Source organism: Calliopsis andreniformis, chromosome 6, assembly GCF_051401765.1.
Source record: "Calliopsis andreniformis isolate RMS-2024a chromosome 6, iyCalAndr_principal, whole genome shotgun sequence".
NCBI lineage: Eukaryota > Metazoa > Arthropoda > Insecta > Hymenoptera > Andrenidae > Calliopsis > Calliopsis andreniformis.
In genome coordinates this window covers 19137545-19160841 of record NC_135067.1, presented here as the reverse complement: position 1 = coordinate 19160841, position 23297 = coordinate 19137545, and the positions used below count along the sequence as shown (strand labels likewise).

Genomic DNA, 23297 nt, shown 5'->3' with positions numbered 1-23297 from the left:
AAAGTACACTACAGTAATTATTACTAGAAATTACTAGAAATATTACTTCGAAATATTACTAGAAATGACTACTGTCAGTCGGAGCTGTGGATCACTGTATATTCGATACATATTTCAAGCTCAGTAAAACCAATCTTAGTTTTCTAATGGGGTCGCTACCCCTACGAATACAGTTTACATCGAACCGATCTATTCACCAAGAAACCAACAATCAATATCAAAAGAAAAGAACATCCCCAGCCTAATTGGTCCTCCCTCAAGAAACCAACCACCCCCAGGCTCACAATTCACTGCAGTACATTCAGCTTTAGAAGACGAAGCATACCAGACGGAGCAATTTAAAGTATATTTATATCAAGCACTGAGGAGCTCAAGCCCCGAAAGGAGATACGATACTGAGGGCTATATCTCTTCCAGCGAGACGAAAGTTTCTCCATAAACGTGAGCCCCTTGCTTAACTACTTCCCGTGAGTCTCGTCTACCTATAATTACAAGCCACAAACTGCATGTCCTTGCAACGATCAGACAGCAGGGGTGGCGGCTCCTAATAACTTCGAAATGTATCACACCACTAAAACCAATGATAGGATCGCTACTCGCAATTTTATTTCGGCCTTGAAATGTTCGTGTCGCGGAATCGAAAAGAAAGATTCGCTTAAAGCCCCTGGCTCGTGGACTTGCAAATAAATATTCAACTGCCCCAATGAATTTATGCAGCGGGGGTGGCAAACAAACCATATTGCAAGATATTGCCAGGGGGTGGTCGAAGATTTCAACACAGTATGCGTGCAATCGTATAAGAGTTATAAGGAAATGAGGCCGCCACGAGAAAACTGGGTCATCTTATTAGGACGACCACGAAGTTTTCAAACCGGAAAAGGATATTTTCTCTGGAAACTCGTTTAAGTGGACCCTGAGAAACACGGAAGGTAGACGCAGCTCACGGAGAAAGTGGAATTAACATTTTCTCTTTCGTTTCCTGATAATAAACTTGGAGATCAACCTAAGCTTTGACTCCATCTCGAATTTTGATTCGACGCAGAAACTTGCAGAGAGAGTCCTGAGACACTTGCAAGACTTGGAAGGCTTGGAAGGCTTCCCAAGGTGACACGTTTCCGCCTCCTGTAAACTCACTTCCTGTACCATGTACAGAAATACACAGACACCATACATGCAATTCTACAAGTGCTTCCACTGAAGCTCGCGTGTCTGAGGACTAAAAGCACTCACTTCCCGTATTTTCTACGATGTACCTAGATGCTATCGAACACTCCACTAAATTACACAATGTAAATGACATCGCAGTACTTCCCTATATATTATCCACATTGCTCAACAATTCCACGCGTTGGAGAAGACTTTCACCCCCATGTGGACATCAATAACCAACACTCAATTGGAAATATTGTCTACAAACGCTTCTGATAAGCAAACCTAAGGCATTAGTCGAATTAAAAAAAGCTCTTAACCAGAGATATATTTGCAGAACTGAAGATATGCAAAAAATTTAGACAAATTACATTGGCGAATAACGCGTTAATGCGTATCTCCGGTGGTTCCAAGTACCACTAATAACTAGTAAAATATTCGTGCTCCGTGTCGCACGGAATCCATTAGAGTCGACTTCCTCTCATTTCCCGTGACAGTCCCTCGCCACGCGAGGGTATTTCCCGACCACCGGAAGGAGGGCGATTTTTTCCTTCCCCTGCTGTCACGGAAGAGGCAGTGGAGGCTGGTTCTCGACGGGGCTACCGACCCGGAATGACGCGGAACAAGGACGCAACGAGGGTGGAAGAGTCGTGGAGACACACGGGAACTCGTAGTGCATTGAACGCGACGCATGCACATCGGTGTGCAAAGTTGCTGTACCGAGGCGATTCACCGCCGAAAGTTCCGCTGAATTGGAAGAGTAATCGAGTTTCCGTGCTGGGATAATGGCTGGTCGATGACACTAACGATGCCAGCCGATGCAATTCCTCGGGATGCATTCTGCGCTGCCGGACAGAATTAATTTGACGTTCAAAAGCGTCAAATGGTGTCCTGCGTCCTCCATTAAGAGGGCTTTAAGACTTCTAACGAGACTTTCCCCGTTTATTAAATAATAATAATGAGAAGAATATGAATAACAGAAGTTGCCTCCATTTCGAGCAGTGACTCTTTGGGTTCGACCAGAGATAGAAGGTAAAAAATATCTATAGGAAGATCCTCTCTTTTTCCTTCTCCGCAGGGGAAGGTCGTCAACGTTGGGGAAGCTACCCCTTTTCCACATAGGTTGCCTTTCGTGCCAGGGTCACGAGAAAGCATCGTATCCTGTCGGCATTTCCCGTTCATTGTCCGCCACCTTTTTCCTCCACCCTTGTCCACTACCCTTCCTTCTTTTTCGACGCTCTCTGTCTCTCATGACACAGCGGTTCGAACGAGGTTAAACTGGGAGCTAGGTCGAACCGCGGATCTTTGACGATCAATGGACATGGATTGCGCGGAACTCGGATTAATAACGAGTTCCTCGAGGTAGCTAGAATGCCTCTGCGTTCTGCACGGAGAAGTTATTCGGAATTGCGAACATTTCTGTTTATTAAATATATGTAGTCTTCAGTTTTCAGTTATAGGCGAACTCTGGGGCTGGTTGTTAAGTAAAGATGAAGTATCGTTTGGCGAATGTGGTATGTAGTTAGATGACTTTGTGTTCAGGGACTTTGGTAATGGTCGAGTGTTGTAAATGGGAGATGGTATTACAGCGTCGCGTTACAGTGTCGAGATCGATGTTGACGTGGAATCGATTTCACCAGCCTCGGTTTCTTGTCTGCTGAATATCTTTAGAATGTATCCAGGGTGTCGTGTACATGCTGGAGTCGTGTTCACAGTTAAACGATTATTTTATCAGAAGCCTCTTCGTACTGACGCTTTACGAGATAAGGGAATGTACCGTGTCTTCGCTTAAAAGACCTATATTGCGGCACAAACTATACCGCAGACATTCCCCCTTGCTATTGTCCACATTACGGGACGACCCTTAACTACTCTCTGATCGTGTCCGTCACTATAGTTTGCAACTAGAGCTATATTCATCTAGCAACTATTCTCTGGTCTTTACCGCCTCTATAGAGTTGCCTTCGTTAGTCAAGAAATTGCAACATTGTTCTTAAAAGCTTCATTCATGCTACTTGCAATATTAGCTCCACTGTCAAATTAAGGTCTTCAGCAATTCTGATGATCACTGCGCTGGAATTAATATCCCTATTGCTAATAGGATCTGAATGATGAATAAGTCACAATTGCTGTCAGAAAGGCTTCGAATTTCGAATATAATAGTCTGAGAGTGACCAGATTAATTTCGTTTCTTCTCATAGTCTTTCTCGGAAAGAATAAAAAGCTTTTACTTAACGTGGCTATTCTAAAACGCACAAAAAGGGAATTGTAACCCTCCTTTTACAGAATACCACCCTATCACATTTCAACTTGAACGTTTCATCACAGTTACCCACATAAAGACCTCCAGTTAGCAAAACTGCATAGTTCAAACAAAAGAACATTCTATGGGGACATTGAGTATCCATAGTGGAATAAAATAGCAGCAAGTTATGAAACAATTCGTGAAGCAAGCACGTAGGGTCGTTTTATTATTGATACAATTCAACGTTCGTAGGTGTTATACCCTCGGTGCGCGAAGTCATTGATTTTTCTATTGGTGAACCGGCGTCCGACCATAGACGGTCTATACTACTGATGCATTTTCCCCTTCGGCGTCGCCCCGTCTTCGAGGCGCGATTAATTCAATTTCGCATAATTGCGCGGAGTATTGTCGAGTCCAATCGTAGAGTTTCCTCGTCGAGCCTGATTACAGAAGTTGTTGCACGGCTGGCGTCCCAATTCGGGGAGGAGCGACCGAAACTCGTGGAAAGCTGGCCGTTGCACGTTCAACGAATTTTATTTACCCAACTACGACGCAACTTTGCCCTGTGATCCACTTTGACTTCTATTAATGACTAGCAATGCGTTCTGTCCCATTAGAGATTTCTTCGTCCCAGGAGTAACGAGTCGAATAATCGAAAATCAGTTCGGTCGTAGGTAGGTGTCTCTATTTTAAACGAAGCGAAAATAAAGTAGAACTCGAGTTAATCAATTCGAGTCTCCTGAAGGAGAATCCTACGAGGCTATAATAAAACTTCATTCAGTTATTCACGAGGTCTTCTGGTGACGAGGATCTTAAGACATGAACGTAATTACGACTCACTGAGATGTAAAGCGTTTCTGATACGAGTAATTTTATTCTCGAAGCTGCAGCTGCGTTGCTCGTAGCGATTGTTAAGAAACTATGCCATTCGCAGACGTCTACCGAGAATACAGTAAGAAAATTATCGAAAGTAGATCGCGAGGAAACTGGTCACCGTAGGATAAGGCGTGCAGTATAATTCTAGTATCTAACGACGACATAGAAAAGCAGAATGTCAGCACGATAGAGAGATAAGGAACGTCACGGCGCTTAGTCGTCCCTTGGGACGAGCAGAAAATCGTAAATGGCGGCTCTCTATCAGCAACACGGATATTACGTCAGGGACCAGGCACCGCCATCTCTTTGGCACTTGGTTCACGGATCAATAGGCCTCTTCTTCTCGGAAACGTCTCTCGTCACCGATCGCTCCGCGAGAATACTCCCCGCTGTCGTTTAACTGTTCTCCACTGGAGACCCGTTCTCGAGCGTCGCGACGCTCTCATGGGCGCATTTCCTATCGAAAATACAGTTTAGAACCCTGTACGTGCCGTCTGGACTCGTCGAACCTCCGGTGCGCTACCCTTCGCCGATATTCCTTCGAAATTTACAAGGCTCGTGCAATCGAACGAAGTTTCAGCCGTCGCGTCTGATAGAATCGCGTTTTGGAGGAGGAGGAGGAGGAGCTATCGGCTGGGAATTTTTCAGGACTTCCCCACGTGCCACCAGAGCCAGGGGGTTGGTTCAGGGGGGACCTTTTTTACCGTGGCACGCTGGTGAACGTTCCCCCGACGATCGCCAACTTTTATAGCGCGAATCTGCATATAGTAATTTAACTCGGACAGGGTTCAAATGAAACGTCCCGAAAGTTCAGGCGAGAAGTCGGACAGAGCCCGTCACGGATCAATAAGTTCCTCGTTCTGCCGCGGAACTTTTCGTTCCGTCCTCTTCTCTCGTGCCTCTCTCGCCTCTTCTAGACGCCCTCAAAATTTATCCTTTCGCCGTCGGTTTTTATCGCGTCCCACGCTCGGGAAAGGGATATTTTAACGGGTTACAGGAACGCCGTGTAAAAACATCGGACGTAAAATGATTAAAGGTGGTCTGGTAATGCGGCGAGTCCATTACTGTCAAGGCTTGTGTGGATCAATAGCGGCTTTTACTCGTGAAAGTCTTTCGCTGTTAATCGGTTCGCAGGAATTCTTTTCTCGTGATAGCTTGCTCGCCTTTCGAACGAAAATAGCGATCAAAAATAGATGTAGGTAGTCTTCTCCAGAGGAATTTTATTTTCGAACGGTTGTTCAATATTTGCTTGGAGCTTTTTTCGGCAAATAGGTGTTCGATGTTTTTTGAACTTCTGCTGAATCATTTGTCTGAATATAGAGAGGATAGTAGCGGTTTCTCATACTATGTAATCGAATTTTGTGTAGAGCTGCTCGAGTGTATCGACCGCGAGAGATTGAAGGAAAATATCGTTCGAGGCAGAGGGTATGGATGATAAATCGTCGAGCATTTCCCTCTGTGTCTGAGTATCGTACCTGCACGAAAGACAAGACCAGAGGGGATGTCTATTTTCATAGCGGAGGATCGAGACGGTTGTTAGTATTTCATATGGCACGCAATTGCGCTGCTGACGTCTCATAATTCACCCTGTCGAAAGTCAACTTTGTAGTTGGTTCGTGGACGTCCTCCCATACACCTCGTCGAAAATTCCGCGTCGAAGGGGCGTAGACCCGACATTGACGATGTAAATTATTTTCCTGTAGAGTCGAAGTGTACCCGTGTTTGGCTGGTCCAGGCACTCGCAACGACTCTGGCTTTACATTTGAGGAAGCGTGGGCATAAAAGTCATGTCATAGCATTGTCCTTTGAATACAAAAGCTCTTCTTACTCTTGTCTCACTTCCTGCTGTCGTCACTTTGCATGCTCCGTCTCAACTTCAATTTCTGAAGTCACTTTGCAGCTGAGACATTTGTTTGCATTGAATGACGATCAGCTGATTAATAGTAAGAGATAAAAATGACAAGTTTTATAAATTATTCCAAGTAGTCATAATTACTTGCATAAAAAATTTAAAAAGTTCTGCTTAAATCCGAGGGAAAATAGTTGACTTGTAGATTAAGGAACACTCATTTTTCGCGAATACAAGAGAGGCTGACTTAATCCAGAAAATAATATTGCATCTGTCAGAAATCACAGAAAGTTCCACTTAAAAGAAATAAGAAATGTTAGAATAACCATCAAAGGGGGTGGTATTTGTGTCAGTCGGGCTAAGCTCGAGTGCCAGGAAATATCAAAGTGCTCCACATTTTCTCCGGATATTATGCAATACCAAAAAAAGGAAAATCGTTTTACTGATACATTCGCAAGGGTACATATTACGTAAAGGGTGGCCCAATAGATTAACAGTTCGAAGAATGGGAAATAGGTCGTTACGCATCTGTAGCGGAATTCAATAGCCGAGAGCTTTCGGGTGAAGGTCAGAGGGATTGTTCGAAGAGCCAGCTCGCGAGCCCTTGCGCTACATCCTAATGTATTTCCATGCACGGCAATTAGAGTTAGCTGTAATCACCCCCTATCAATCTCCCTCTTGATCCGCCCCGCCTGCGTCGTTACCATCGCTTCAGGGTTGCGCGCCTCGGGTAAACGAGTTCATCCACCAACCCCCATTTACCTTCTCGATCTTTAAAAACCCTTCTCTTCGAAACTTTAGAAACATTAATTTCTGTTTTCGAGGGGTCCCTCCACTCTGGGGAAATTGCTGTAAATGTCACTGGGAGGCGGCTGAGCGGCTGAAATATGAGACATGTTCCGCAAGGGAGGGAGTATCGATTGTTCGGATTCGCGTTTGCCAAGTCACGATGTAACCCGAATTCTCCCCCGGCTAATAACTATCGCGGCGATTTACCCGTGCGAGGAGAGAAACGGAGGAATAGTAAGAGAGACTCCCACGTATTCCCTACGAACGTGACTCCGTCTTTGTTTCACGACTGCTGAACTTTTCCAGCACACGTTTCACGTCTTCGTGTCGCTTCATTTCACTGGAAATTAGGTCGATGCTCCAGCGACAGACACTGGAAACGCCACGTTGCTGCTCATGATCAGCGAGCTTTTTTTAACGACGATTCCACCGCGACTCGATCCGTAAAAACACGCCAGCTGACGGCTGTCTCGATATCGAGAGTCGCGTGGCAGGCGTCGAAACGATCCACAAAAAAGAACGGTCAATTGAGAGGCTGTCGATGGCGGAGGTGAATGGACGCCGAGTGGTGGGAATCTTATCGAAATAAGGACTCTTGCTCGGTAAAATAAATAAAAGTGGATCGCTTCAACTGCGGTTTAATCGACTACTGATAAGGGGTAATAAGATAGTAGACGGGAAATGTACTTCCAATGATCGCATTCTTCCGACAATTTGACGCCTTTCTCAAGAAGATTGCGGAAATTTCTATGGATCTTAGAAATTTTATAGTTGAAGAGAATCGAGGTTGTCCAATGATCTATGAAATTGTACGAGCTTTCGTTAAAAGCGTTTTGTTCTTCGGTGGAAGGGCTTGGTAGTTCAGAATCCATTTGAAGCTTAATTCATTGGCGTTACAACAGTGGAAATGGGTAGGCTAAGGTGTTGCGTGCGGAGTTAGGTTACAATGAACATTTTCTCAAGGGCCAACGTGACGTTTATCGTGTTTTTTATTATTATTAGTCTGATAGTTAGATACAGATAATTAGCAAACTGTATTTTCTATTAATAGTAAATATACCAGGGATACAGAATTATTTTCTTCAGCGAGATAAGGCAGAGGAAATAAATTCATGCAATTAATTACCCAGCGCCGTAATAAAGCCATTATTTCAGTACTTCTATCACCAACTCGATCTCAAGACCAAAGATCTACGATTCTGTAAAATATATCCAGATATCCACTAGTGCGTTTTAATAGCTCAGGAGATATCTCTGTCAGTCATTCACATTCCCACAGCCCAACCCCCACAACGCAATGCTCATCGTCTCACACCCCATTTGCGACTACATAACCCTGTACATCTTCATTAGACCAATTAATTTGGCTCGGCACCATTAATTGTCAAAATGCTCGCGTGAGACGGAAACCTCTGCGTAGGAAGATTCGTCGTTGTCCAACGACGCCCCATTCCCCCTTCTCTGCCACTTTAATCCCTGGGCGGTAATTCGAAACGACTTGGCACAGACAGGAATCCCCGCATTCGGGCCACGTTTCGCGACCCCCACGTGACCGTAATACCAGCCTCGAAGACGCTGCGCGCCCTTTCTCACGACCGCCTCGCGATTAAAATCATTTTTCCTCGAGAACGTCGGCTCTCGCGGAAAATCCGCTAAGATGCAAAATGAAATCGCCAGGTTGAATCTGCTAGAAAAGGTACGAGTATATCCTCGTCCTTCGATATCACGCCGACCAAAGGAAATTTCGAGAACAAGCGTCTCCCCCCCTTTCACGGTATTAAAGCGAAGAAATCCTTCATTCTGTCAGAGAATCGGGCGAGCTTAGTAAGAGAGGAGAGTCGTTGCTCGAAACGGGGAATCGCGGAGTTAATTAACTCGCAGAAGATTTTACTCCCCCGCCGAGAACGCAATCCTCGCTTTGTAGCGTGATAATCCCAAGAGCTTTAAAACGACTAGGTAATTAGCACACGGAGAATAATTACGCGTGGCGTCAATTGAGACGATACACGACGCGACGGGGGAGGCAGACGCGCTTTCCCAGACGAGGAAAAAGTTGGTCGTCAGGGTGGATCCCTCGAGCCATCGATCACTCGACAAAGTCAATCGCTCGTCACGATGTTATCTCGGTTTTTGCGAGCGTCGCGGAAGTTGTAACACCCCTTTTCGACATCCCTCTTCGAATCGAATTTCTCTTCGTTGTCGATAGAATTTCCACCGCCTCTACTGTAAAATAAATGAAACTTTTCGTCGCGTGCACACATTTTTCAGCGTGGCACAGTATTTCAAAATGGTTGTCTGCTCGCGAAAAAAATCAAGCAAAATTTCGACCATCTCTGGTGATTTAGTTTTTGGTATCGCTAAAATCCTAAATCCTTACACATACATTTTAAAAAAAAATTCATAGCAGCTGCAAATAGTTTCAATAGAATAGACCTCGACCTATTGGAGCATCTTGATCATATATCTAACCGACTTATCCCCAATGATTATACTTTTAAAGTAAAGTACATCTTTTCGCGACCAGGCAGCCATGGACTACAGTGCGTTGTATTCAATGCGAGCACAGGTACAGAAAGAAAGTTGTGCATTCCGCATTCCGTACGAATCGTCGTTCAAAGGACACCATTGAATCCCTCGTGGCTGCCATTTCGTTTCTCGGGTCACAGACTACCATCGATTTATCGAGTCCGATCCTTCAGACCGGAAGGTATTTTTCCAGCCTCCACATGTCGTTCGCCACTTCCGCAAGGGGTCGAAATCCTTCTATACATACGTCGATGGAGTCGACCGCTGAATGAAATTCGTGGCGACCACAGGGGGCGAGAGACCGTGGCGTACGCGAATAGAAGCCGGAATGAAATCGTCCAGCTGGAGATTAGTCCTGGATTCCCGTCTCGGGATCGAAACCCTCCAGAGTCACCAAGTGCCCTTTCATGTCCTCCGCTTATCTCCAGACCGATACGAGTTCACGTGTCACCGAGACTTCCGTGAATGCTGGAAGATCTGGCCCGACGATCCGACCCTTCGATCAAAATGATATCTAACTTTCTGCTGCCACGATATCGGGTAATTGGGACAGGACATCGTGTGACGAAAGGATTCTCGTGTCCTGAATTAGCGAATTGAGAGGTAGTATTATCTTGAGGAATCTGCGAGAGGAATATGCTTTCAGAATTGCGAGCTTCTGGAATAGTAAATATTTGTAGAGATATGTTGTTTTACTGACGAAGTTATTTTTAGTTATTTAGGTTGAAAATAGTAGCTTTAAGTATAGTGGGTAATGTATTTCATTCACGTGGTGATATTAATCTGAGAGGTTTCTAAGTAGAACACTCACTTTTTAATGGATCTTGATTAATTTGTGGAACTTGTCAAGCTAAATAGAGTCAGTAATCTTGAGACATTAATAACTAAGTTATTCCATATCGTGAAATCTCCCAGGAGTTTTAAGATTTAAAAATTATTAATATCTTTTGAAAAGCTCTCCTTCATTACTAAAGCTGTTTCTATTTCAATTAAATGACTAAAAAGCTTCTACCAACATTTTCTCTCCGCGTTTTTCCTCCCTTGGTTCTTGACTTATTGCAAAACCCTCGCTCGACCAATTGGCGAACAATAGTACACAGCTGTAATTTCGCGTATTGATCTAGGGGTTAGAAACTAATTCCCGAAATCGTAGTGTCATGTCGAAACGTCATCTGTGGTGTAAAACACCGCTGGTTCGTACGTGGGAATGGCCCGAGCCGCGACCTGGCATAATGGTGAAGTCATATATTCGCGTGACTAGCGGTTGTAAAAATTCGCCGGGGACGTATACACAATTGTAAACGAGTGACGTGCTCTCATCGACGTAGCAGTGGAACGAAAATAAACCGAGTTTTCTGGGCCACCAGTGTACAAATTCTTAGAAGTTGTACAGGGTGGACGAAATGTCCTTGCGCAAAGGAACACATCTCTTGAAAATAGAAAAAGGATATTGCGAATTTATGACACAAAATTTCCCCCAAAATGAGAGTAGCCAGACTATAGATATTCGTTTGCGAAGTCGCGTTACACGGAAACTTTCCCTCGGTGGGGAACAAAAACTCGTGAACTTTTAACGACGCCTCTCCGAGTTTTTAACTCTTAAAAGGGTTCAGGAATTCTTTCCTTCCGTCCGACGGTGGTCTCGCCATTTTCCACAATATTTTAACGCGAGGTTTTTGCCCCATTTTATGCCCGCCTTTTTCGTCAAAATCTCGCGGCACTTCTATCGATCTCCTCCCATTATACCTTAAAATGAAATTTCGACAAAGGAGAACCCTGATTCCATTCACCCCTTATTTCCAGTTCTACCCTGTACATCCCGCAGCAACTTCTGACCCGTTTCATTCGAGATGCAAACAGACCGTGCCACCCAGGGGAAAAACAACCAGCCAACCGGCTTCGTTCAATTAAACTTAACGCTCGCGCTCTAAGCAAACATTATAGGACAGCCACGCCCGTAAACCAACCCTGGGTGTTCATTTTTCCGATCGTGCCTCGTCAAAAATCTGTTACTAGTTTCTCCCTCGTCGGGGCTGATCGATCAATCCATCAGACGCTTACGTGCTTTTCATTCCGCGAATAAATTGCGTGGGGGAAATAATAACTAGCCTAGACACGCTTTTATGGAAAAGGGGAAAAAAGAGGTTAATGATGCTCGATACTGAAAAGAGTTTTCATCAATAGCAAAGGAACCTACTTCAACCTAAAAATTGCACAAGTTTAAAGAACTTTCTCTTCGCTAATTCCTCGGTCTATCACTGTACCTCACGCTGAAATATCGATTCCAGAGGAAAGTTTTGCAGTTAATGGCAAACGTTGTCGCCCCTGTGATGCGCTGTCTCCGCGAGGACGAGAACTTCGTTGACCCAAATAGAGGAGCGGCGATAATAAGGAGGCCCGCGTAGCCGAGGTTGAACCCTCTCGCCACACGATGCACCGTCTAGCGATATTAGCTTGATGCACGTGAAATATCGCTCCGTCGAAGTTTGAATTTCGCGGTTGGATAACGCGGCCGAGACGATACTTGATTGTCGATAGTTGTACAGAGCGTATTAAAGAGGAAGGGATCGCGAAGTCCAGAAGCTCGTTGACCCAAATACAGCGCGATAATAAGGGGCCTGGGTTATCCCGAGCTTAAGCTCTACCTGCCACAGGGCTCGCTGTCTTTAATCCTTTTAGATGCTTCGTATCCCCACGTGATCCCTGTACGTCCATTTTTCTTCGTTCTTGTCCCAGTCCTCGCCCATTTGTTTCGTTATACGTCCTCCAGGTTCCACGCTTATCCGCGTGCATTGCTCTCCATTGCTTTTGGTCTAAGTTCGCGTATTTAGAAGACAAATTATGATGATATAGTGTTGAGGGTGGAGGTGGGGTTGGATTTGGTGCTTGTGGGGCAAATGGAGAGGCTTTGATGTACGATTTCGGAGGCTTTGCCTTTGAGGAATTGAATGATACCAGGTTCAGGTTGAGTCTGGATTTCATATAGACCTTCTGCGATATTACAGTATCTTAATCCAGATATAGAATTATACGTCTCCTAGGTCCCTGAAATATTGAAAAACTTTAGATGAAAATATTTTTATAAATGGAGCAAAGTCTTACCAAATTTTCCAGTTCTTAGTCAGAGTCCACTTTCCATGAATCGATTCAGAATATAAGTCTACTGAAAGCCACTTTAATTTTAGAACTACCTATCTACCAATATAATTAGGATCTCATTGTAAATTGCACCCCGCGAATCCTAAACAATGGTGTTCTAATACCGTGTTCTGGACAGCCACCATAGAATTACCCTTTCAGCCCGCCCGAATGGTTCTGTAAATCTGACATAAGCGAAATTCATGTTCGCCCGATCAATACGATCTTAGTCGGCTGTGAGGTGAATGCAGCGACGGTATCGACAAAAATACGATAACGATCTAATTAACGGAGAGGTGAACGTACTGACGCGTCGCTCTCCAGCTATTTCCGTGGCCGCTGGCGCGACCATCGATGACACCGATAATTGCTCTCTATCTTCCCATCCTAAGCGACACTCGTCTCGTATCACCGCCAGCTGTTTCCTCTTTCTCTCTAATATGGAATTAATGGTATTACAGAGATTGGTCGCGGAGCTGAACAAAGAGCAGGAAGCGTTCATAGCGAACAAGCACACCGAAAAGGGAGAGGCGGTTGCACCATGGGTCGGTGCCCCGAACGAGGACGTTTTGCGGGAGGAGTGCTTGTCCCTTTCTACGGTGAGTAGATTCTTTTCTATTCCAAGACATTATCTATAATATATGCACTTCTCAGCTTTTATTTCAGAAAATATTATAAATCTGGTATCATAAGTTTAGGTAAGAGTAATGATGCCTTATAAGAGATTCAATTTGCTTTTTTATCGTCTCTTAGGATACAGCAATCCTTAAATCATAAAAACAGAGTAGAGATATTTAAATATCTTCGTTCAAATAATTCTAGCTTCGCTACACCTGCGAATTCTCTGAAAAATATAAAGGGTAGACGCAATTGGATTCTGTTACAAAGTGGGGTGAACGGAGGATAGAGGAAATTTACTGAAATACTCGAGACAGACTCCACTGTTGCGTAAAGCGATATGCTTGAGGATACGAGTCACCAACTGTCTGTTTCTTTACCAACCAAATAGTTTTACTCGTTCATCTCGATGTCCCAGGCCCTTAACTCTTTTACGCTATTCTATCCGTGGGTTAGTGGAGCTTTTAAACGCCGGCAGATAGGCGGCACGTAGTGGGTCAAGATTTCATAATCGTGTGTTTGTTCTTCGCGACAAAGAGGCAAAGTAAACGTATGTACCTTATCGCAAAAACGCGGCCTAAGTGCTGGCCAAGTGGCAGAGTGGCGTGAAATTACACTCACGTCGGGAACGAGTTAATGTGTGGGGATTCAAAAACTTAGGAAGACACCACACCCTGCTTTTATCCTTCCTATATACACGCAAGAGTGAATCAATAATTACTCAAGAGGCATAGACAATTTATTGAAACTATACTACAGGAATCATCGCCTAATAAACAAGCAAAGATAATGAGTCATCTCAAGTTTTCCAATTACTTTCTCTTTTCTTTCTGCGCCAAGACTCGAACTTCGTTGATGATTATATTTAGAGGATCACGGATCGTAATTAGCGATCGCAGAAGTTGTAATTGAATCCTCGAACCGTCACGGGTCATTTGTTACGCTAATCAGAAGGCAAGTGGATTGAACCGATTGTTCCGTAATTAGATCCCTCGAGCTGGGATGTCCCGTTCGGCAGAAATTTTTGTCCTCGATGTGCTCGAGCCAGATTGGTGTCATTTTCAATGAGCTCGCGCGAGAAGCTCCGTGTGACAAAATCGACAAGATTTTATTGTATATTTCATACGAAAATTATTTTCAGGACCAACGTAACTTCCTGAGGCCCCCACCCGAAGGTGTGGACTTCACATGGGACTTTGAGGCAGTGCAACCAATGGCCCAGGCTACTCTCGCTTTGGATCCGAATCTTCAGAATATGAGGTTCCAGCTGGTACCGAAAGTGTATGTAGTTTCATTCAGTTATTTTAATATCGAATATTTTTCTTCTCAACCCCTTCGCTGCAACATGGTTTTAACAGAAACACTGAATATTTTTAATGGAGAACCAAAAAAGCAGATGGTACTTAGGTTCGCAAATAAATTTCTGTTTCTTTTACATTACATACAGAGCACTATAAAATAACACACAGGAAAGCATAACTTCAAACGTGAATTGGCGAAAACATTTATCTCCAATTTACCCCTGAAGTTCCTTTCAAATATTCTGAAATTCCCTGTGCATTTTACATCAGCAGCGAAGGGGTGAATTAACGCAGTCCCTGAATTTAGAGTCAACCAGTAGTCCTGTTTCTGCCTAAAATCACAATTAGAGCCAAAACTTGAAATTCAGGAGACTAAAGGACTCCAAGTAGTCCATATCCTATTATAAATGCACGAAATTCGTCCTCGTATCTGCGAGTCAATTGATTACCGGTCTAAATTAAATCGGCTCGCGGTGGCCAAGCGTTAATTGGCAATCTCGAAACCGGTGTCTGATTACGGTAAATCGGAAGCCGCGTGCTCCTGTATCCGCTTGAAGTTCATATCGAGATTAATTCCCTGTCGCGCAGTATATCGGAAGAGAACTTCTGGCGGAATTACTTCTACCGGGTGTCGGTTCTCCGTCAAAGCCACGAGTTGAACGCGATGGCCAGCCAGGCGGAGAATAACCAGAACGCCAGCACCGCCGGATCCGTGGAACAATCAGAAGGTAACTCGACTTCCGTCCACACTTTTCATGCTTAGCCGACGTGTTTGCACGGCGCACTGGCCCACAGCCTCTTGCTCGACCCTTTTGACTTCAATTAAGGAGATACCTCGTTCATTTGGAGTACCGCGATTTTAGGAGAGGGACATTGTTTGAGGAGACAGTTTCATAAAGTCAAGCATCGTGATTAATAGAATGATTCAGGTTTCAGTTCGTGTTTTGAGTAGAGAAATTCAGAGACACTAGCTTTCGCGCGGAGTAGGCTCGCCGAGGCTATTTGGACTTTCAAATCTCCATGAAAATGAGAGACATTTGCATAGACAAATCTCGATTGTGTATAGCCAGCGGCTGGTAGATTAACTTCTTGACACTGGGGAATCTGTAGCTCGAGGAAATTTAGAATTTCGAGAGACAATTCAAAATTATTATTGTCATGTGTGTTTGAATGTTTTCCACTTCGAGAGCACTTGTATGTAGGAAAATAAATCCTGTCCTGATTTCCATAAAAAGGATCTATAAAAACACAAATTTTGTATGCAAGCATAAAAACATGCAGGCTATAAAAAGTTGCATCTCATCCCTCAGATTTATTTGAAAACATAAAAATCTCATATAAAATTACCAAGCATTCTCCATCCAATGAAGAAACAAAAAAAAAATAGAAAAAGATGCTAAGCTACCGTGAGAAAATTCAGCCAGTCGAAGTCACTGTCAAAGGGGTCGATCAGAGGATCACCAGTGCAACGTGCACGCACCTTTCGTTTGTTCTCTGGTGCTCGCTGTCTTTTAGTTTGCACTGCAGTTTCGAGCTGCTTGACTTTGAATCTCCTCGCTACCTTTATTCCTCTCATTCCATGGGGACGAAATCCTTTCGACCCTCGGTCTCGAAGCACGGCTCCATGTAAACGAGCTCCGAGAGCGAAACGTGAGGGGACATCGAAGAACGCAATCGAGAAGAGGAAACGTTTACCAGGAGTCGTGCTCCATCCATGCCTTTCACAACGTTCTCGAAGATGAGGATCTTCTTGCATGGCACATTTGAGAATTTCTTATGCGTCGTGTAGATTTCTCTATTCGTCGAGCTACCTGCAACGTACTGGTGGATCGAATTGATCAAACGCTGGCTGTTCACTGAACTCGAAACACCATTCACGATTTGAAGTGACGGTGATTGAGATATCTTATGTGGGATGATCGATAAGAAGTATTCTAGTTCATTTGTGAATTTCTGGTAAAAAATCTGATACTCGAACATTTGAGTGGGTGATGTCTGTGGTTCGGCAACCTTTTGAATATTTTTTAGATAAATTTTCTTCAACCCATTGTTGATCATCCTGTATAGTATCATATAAAGCCGAATTTGAACCGCGAAATAGATAAACGCTGAAGCAAAATTGCAGAATGCGGAACAGCGATAACGCAGGCCGCTGAAAATCAGGGAATGCCATGTTGGGAAATTATCGAGCCGTGGTTGATTAAAGTCGTGCTGCCTATTATCTCGTACACGACAGAATTCTAATTGCAGCGTTAATTCGAGGTGATACGATAATGCCTCCGACGAAATATTGATGCGCGTCCTGTGGAAAATCGACGCACCAGTACGTTGGAAAAAGTACGCTGTGGGCTTTCCACGCGAATCGTTAGTCACGTTCGGAGCTAAAACCGTGGAATCAGAAGGGGTTGAAGGGAGGGCGTGCAGGAGGCAGGCGCGGACAAACAATGGAATTTCCCTCGGAAGAGTTGAGCCGACGGGGATAAAACGAAATACGAGTCCTCGTGTCGGTGCTCGAAGGATCGAAGCGATCCTCGAAATACTGTCCGATTCATGAATCCTGAAAATGATTTTGCGAATAGCTAAGCCATCTGGAAGGCCTTTCACCCCTTCTGACTTCCATCGGCTGTGTCTCCGAGCATTGAACCGGTTTCCTTCTATCTCGCTAAATGAGAATTCGATCCCGGTAACTCGCTGCACTTCAACGAACTTGACTCCGAGTTTAATGAGTTCATGAAACGTTAACAGGTCGGTGACCGCTGAAGTCGTGCTTCAAGCGCGATGATTTTTATCGGGTTGGATTTGTCGAGCACTCGCTCTGGGTTGTCGGAAATTGTTCGAGCAATTTTGCAAAATAAATTTATAACCGAAGGTAAAGAAAAATTGAAGCGCTAGGTAGATGAGGTTGAGGAAATCGAATCATCTTTTTTGCGCGGAGTGAAAAGGACGGAAGAAAAGATTGAAAGGGAGATGATTATAGAACTTTATTCCAGACAGCATAAAGCATCCCTCTTTTGAATAAGTTACCATTGATTAATCTTTAAAAATTCTAGAAAGACAGAACTCTTTCATCGGAATATCAAGTTTTCTCTGCCACTCAATTCATATCAAACTTCCAGTAGACCTAAAGTCTACCTTGACTACACTCTCTCCAATCTGTTAACGTTTCCAAAGAAGAGCAGCGAGGTGTGCACAGCTTGCCGCACATTCCACGCCTTCTTTGAATAGCGAACATAATTTGAGCGAGAAGAAAACCAAGAGACCCCCGTAGAGCTAGAGCTTTAGCATTAGGCAGTACCCACCCTTCTAGTTTAGCCGTGAGTGTTGTCTTGCGAACAGTTCAAGTGAGCACTGGCCAGGAGCCCAGCGGAACCGTGACCACCAGCAGTAACAGCGCCCTGGCCGATTCGCCAGGCCACGAATTCGTGTCCGATAGCATGAGGGTCTCGGACACGGATCTCGAAGAGGTCCGAGAGGGCATGAAAAAGCTGGGGATGCAGCCACCGAAAGGTTAGTGATCGTTGGTCGTCGTTAACCTTGCTTAAAGGACCACTGCGCGGATCCATGAAGCACTTCGACGCTGACTCGTGGCACGAGTCCTCAGCGCCTCTTATTTGTACCAGTAATTATGAATATGACCTAAGTAAAAAAATCTAAAAAAATGTCAACACTAAATAAGCAGTGAATTCAATTTTTTTAGATTTTTTACTTGGACCACTTTCATAATTATTGGCATATTTATCTTACCAAACAATTTACTCTAATTATTATCAATGAGTCAAGAAAGAAGACTTTTATTACGAAGTCTCGAGATGCTTCTCTGTGCAGCGTCCTCGATCGACCACCCTCGAAGAGTCCACGTGTGCACGTTGATTCAAAATTATTATTCTGTACACACACGACCCCGACGATTCACGCAGTGTTCAAAGAAACGTTCGCGCGTTGTCCCGTTACGACCACCAACGAAATTTTTCCCGAGCAAGAGAATAACGATCGTGAGGGGGTGTACTCTCTTCCTCTTTCCAATTCTGTCACGATGAATATTCAGCGTCGACGGGGTGAAAAAGCGATACAGGTAGAGAGAATTGTTACGAAAAGTATGTGGGAAAATATGTCAATGAGAATAGGAAAGGGAAGAGAGGCTCCTCGGATCGAGTGATCAATGCCCAAAACACCGGGTGTCCAAGAAATATACCATCCCCCGTGAGTATGATACGTAAATCAACGTCATCGTGAAACTCGATCTCAATGTTCCATCCTATTCACACTAGCGTTTAGCGCCGTTGTCATCGTAGTCTGTGTGCTCCTTCGTTCACTTTGTCTTGTTCGAGCTTTTCCCCTCAAGTCCCCTGTCAGTGTGCTTTCTAGTTAGGGATATTATGCTCGTACCACGTTGTATCCCCCTTCTCCATATTTATAGTTAGATATGCCAGACACGATCCTTTTATTTCTAGTTCATGTCTTGAAGCCTTGCTCGTCTCCTGACATTTAACATCGACTTATATGATAAAGAACCTCATGTGACTAAACGACCGCTTTTCTATTCTATTTTGTCAACAGCTTAAAGAAGAGGAGACTCCCCGATAAAACATTATCCAAACCACACCCCTCCAAAATAATACGACAAGCTTCTTTCCCTATCTCGAAGGCCGACGTTGATTTCTCGGTTCTCGTCCACGATCTCCTCGAACCCTCCCTCTCTATTCTTTGGTTTCTCTCTCTTTAATGTCTGTTTCTTTCGTCCCCCCTTGTTTTCGCGTGTGATCAACTAACATCCCCTGTCCGAGGTAACCGCCAGTCGTTCCTCGTTCCCATTTATATCTCGACCCTTCTGTTTTTCTTTCTCGAATTTTCCACCCCCGAGACACGCGGTCTAGCGCCACTCGCGTAACGATCGACCGTTTTAGGGGTAGTTCGCCATAGTTTCCGTTGTCTTCGTCGATATAGATTATCGTTTGCAGCGCGCGAACGACCGTCGATCGCGCGATCGATCTAACGAGACTAAATAACATTCTGCAAAGAGGGAGGGAGGGAGAGGGAGGTTACGTGGAGGGGTGAAGAGTAAGAGAGAGTAATAAGAACCCGTGCGAGGAAGCAACGTTTAGGGATACGTCGGATTTGAAGCGTGATAAGGAGACGCGTAAACCGATAACGCTAGGCGCACGCGAGTAGAGACATGTGGTGGGAGGGAGAGAGAGAAAGAGAGAGAGAGAGGGGAGCGTGTGTTCGCGAGCGCGTGGGAGGGAGAGAATGGGCGGGTGGGTGGGTGAAAGAGAACGCTTCGAGGATAGATTTAGTAAGAAAAAAACGAAAAGAAAAGGAAAAAAATGTTGCATCGCATAACAGGAGAAAAGATGAAAGAAACTCGTCGACTAAATGTCTTGTATGTCTGTCCGTTTGTCTGTCGTCTGTCTGTCTTCGTTCTTAATCAATAACTATATTGTCTCTTGTCGATTTTCTCCGTGTTGTAAACCGTTAAGGATTTAATTAAATAAGTGGAACGCAATGGTAAGAGATAAAGAACGGGATGCAAATGTGAAATGATAATGATAATACTGTAGTAAAGGGAGGGAGGACGACGTTGATGCTGAAAAATGTTGACGATCACGCGACAATGGGCAACGATCGAGTAGTTTTCTGAAAACCGTGAGAAAAAAAAGAGAACACTAACACGCGCGATGAAGAGACAGAGAGAAAAAGATAGAGCGAGAGAGAGTGCGCGCAGGAGAGAGAGCAAAGAGATTTACTAAGTGTTAACATAAAGAATTAAGACAAAAATAAGATAAAAAATTCGTTGAATGACAATACGTGTATTAAAGAAGAACAAAAAAAAAATACAACGGGGATTGAGGTGTAATTTCGTCTCGTCTCTCGTGGGTGTAGTCCTCGTAGTGATTTCCTTCCGATTACAAGATTAAAGAAAACCTATAACACACCAACCAAACGAGCAGTTAGCCTGGGGCGCTTACACGCCCGTCCACCCGAATCGAACACGAGAATCGCGGCGAAATGAAAAACGGAAAAAAAAGAGAGATAAAGCGTTGAACAAAAAATCGAGAGTGTAAAAGAGGGAGGGGGCAAACGATAGGAGGGACACGGGGATGTTCCAACGCCCCGACGAATCGTTTGCATAAAATTAATTGACACGCGAGTCGCGTTTTCACGTATGGACGGACGCTTAAGCGGTGTAGGAACGAGCACGCGAGAGGATTCGCGTGTGCACCGGTGCACCTGATTCCCGAGGGAGCAGAAAAAGAGACAAAAAAGCTGACAAGGGAGAGGGAAAAATAATAGATCGACAAGGGTGCGAACGGAGACCTCCGCAGGCGTTCGCGAGGCTATCGAACGTCGGCCGACTCGACATGGAGAGCGCATGTAAAGACGAATCGATATACGCGCGGGGGCGGCAGAGGGCGAGGGAAGAGTGAACGTGTGTCAGGCTGCTGGCGGAAAAATTCGGTGGCTGTTGGCTCGCTTTTCGAATGCCGCGTCGGCATGGCCGAGATCGTTCGGGGCTGTCGGGAGCTGATAGCAACGCCAGCCAAGCGAAACGAACGCGTTTCGCCACTTATCTAGACAACTCTGAACAAGCGGATTCGCAAAGAGCTCGATAGTTTCATCACTGTAGAAGATCCCCAGTCTCGACGCGGCAGTTGCTTAAGTCGCGTTCCCCAGGAGTAGGGTTTCCCGGTTCGATCAATCGACCCTGAGCACGCTTCGTCATCTTGGAGTGTCGCGATCGTTTCGACGAGAACGCGAGGCGAGGTGGTGCCGTTGCTTCGACGGGAAAATGACCCGCGGGTCCGTCGAATCTCGTCGGAGCGAATTCCAAGGGGAAGGAACTAGCGTCGCGAGGGGCACCCTTTCTCCCCGATTCGCGTCACCCCTTTTCTCGGTTTCTCTGTCCTTGTGTGGTTTGAGTTTTTGTACCCCACCCCGCTCCCGCTTATCCCGGCTAACACTGACACACAGACACGATTAAATTCCCACACCGGCACACGGAGACACGCTCGTGTCGCGAGATCGATGCGAAGAAACAGGGACACGAGGCTGCAAAACTCGCGCGCCCACTCACACACATGGATAGCTGTGTACGTGTCGTGTGTGGGAGCGTGGACATACATATACATATAGGTACATCGAGACACACAGGCTTACACGTGCATCGAACAGAGACACACAACGACACGAGACAGACACGGCACACGAACACACGTTGACACCGCGTTCTCGCGCGCTACGGGATCCCTTTGCGTGGCCCGCTTGAAACTAGCTACAACGCTGCTTCTGACTCTCCGCAGAAGAAGATTGGGAACGCGAATTGGAAGCCGAGCTGAAGGATTACGAGGTAGTGACCGGGAACGAGGAGAAAACCGGCGTCCTGACGCTCGGCGGGAACAACGCCGCCGCGGTGAATAAAGACGATTTGAAGAAGCTGATCGACGAGCTCCTAACCAACGAGGACGTCGAGGACCTCAAGTGAGCCGGGGAGATCCTCTTTGTGACCGGTTAGAGACGATCTCGTCGCGTTTCAATTGAGATCCTGGAGGGGACAGTGTGAGAGATCGGCGGCTGACTTGCGTCCTTGCTTTCCATCGATCTTCCTCTACATTCGGAGGGGATCATCTAGAGATTCTACCTTCTGTTTACCCCCTTTTCTCTCTTTTTTGTATATACCAGGCGTTTCGAAGATCTCTTATTGTTGGAAGGTTAAGATTGCCGATATTCGGGAGCCATAGTCAGAGTGGAAGATATTGATCTCTCAAGATCGCGGTAGGCAACTACCGCTCCTACTTGATCTCGTTTGCTTCTTGCTTTGTATCGAGTTCTTTTGCTCTGACTATGAGAGCCTCGAAGACACGACTATTAACTGTTTAGCTGATCGATCGAGTACCTGCAAAAACCGATTAAATCCAGAAGACTGTGTGTAAGGGGATGGGGGTTGATGAAGGGGAGAGAGAGAGGAAAGGTAAACATGGGGTAGATGGAGTCGCCTTAGATCGAGATTGAGAGGGGAAGTGAAGGTGGAAGGAAAGGATGACTTGGAGGGGAAAACAAAGAGTCTTTTCCTTGTTTTCCTTCCTCTGGATTCTTCTGTTGTCTGAACGCCGTACCTTTGCGATCCTCGAGCACGATGAAGATGATTGAGGATAGAGGGGTGTGTGCAAGGGTAGATGGGGGAGGAGCGTTGCCCAGTTCTACGAAGACTTGTTACTTTTGTCGATCGATCGATCTCGCTTCTGGAACCTCCGTCGAATTCCATCCATCGATGATCTGTGGATCTACCGAACGGTGGACGGGTGTGCACACGAAGGAAAATGACACTAAACGCCACACTTATGTCAATTGTTAGACGACTCGCCCTCGATTACTTCTAGGGCGTTGTAAGAATTAAAGAAAAAAATACAGGAAAAAATATGTAAAAAATTTCAACACTTCTCGTTTGTAATATCGATCGTTAAGAATATTTAATGATGAAGAAAAAAAAACAAATAAGTATGCTACGTATTAACGCAATGTTAACTCGAAATGCACTGTGCTACGGAATATACATATAAATATAGTGAAAACAAAAAAGAATCAATTTGAGCGGTCTTCATCGGGTTCGAAGGATCGAGAACTTTTTCCAACTCACATTATTACACTGCCGTGTGCCGAAGGACACCGTTTCGAACAGATCGACGTGTATCGTCGGCTTTATTTTGTTAAAGAAAAAATCCAGAGTACTCGGCGGAACGCTTTATCCGCGACGATCCTTTGTTTCGTTGCTTCGTTATCGTGGATTTCGTATGCCAAAGATTGTAACTCG

At 45.0% G+C, this 23297-nt stretch overlaps 1 protein-coding gene across 2 annotated transcripts in view; it reads left to right on the top strand.

The window, feature by feature from the left end:
- The window catches only part of Sap47 (Synapse-associated protein 47kD), a 57602-nt gene extending 35359 nt beyond the window's left edge, over positions 1 to 22243 (top strand). The window contains exons 5-9 of one of the 2 annotated variants that reach the window (XM_076381521.1): positions 13034 to 13171; positions 14332 to 14471; positions 15080 to 15219; positions 17828 to 17998; positions 21790 to 22243. In XM_076381521.1, coding sequence (XP_076237636.1) covers positions 13034 to 13171; positions 14332 to 14471; positions 15080 to 15219; positions 17828 to 17998; positions 21790 to 21971 — 771 coding nt within the window. In that variant the 3' untranslated portion in view covers positions 21972 to 22243. Of the gene's footprint in view, positions 1 to 13033; positions 13172 to 14331; positions 14472 to 15079; positions 15220 to 17827; positions 17999 to 19048; positions 19733 to 21789 lie in introns of those variants that run through there. The other variant, XM_076381522.1, reaches the window with a different exon arrangement.
- The last annotated feature ends 1054 nt before the right edge of the window (positions 22244 to 23297 follow it).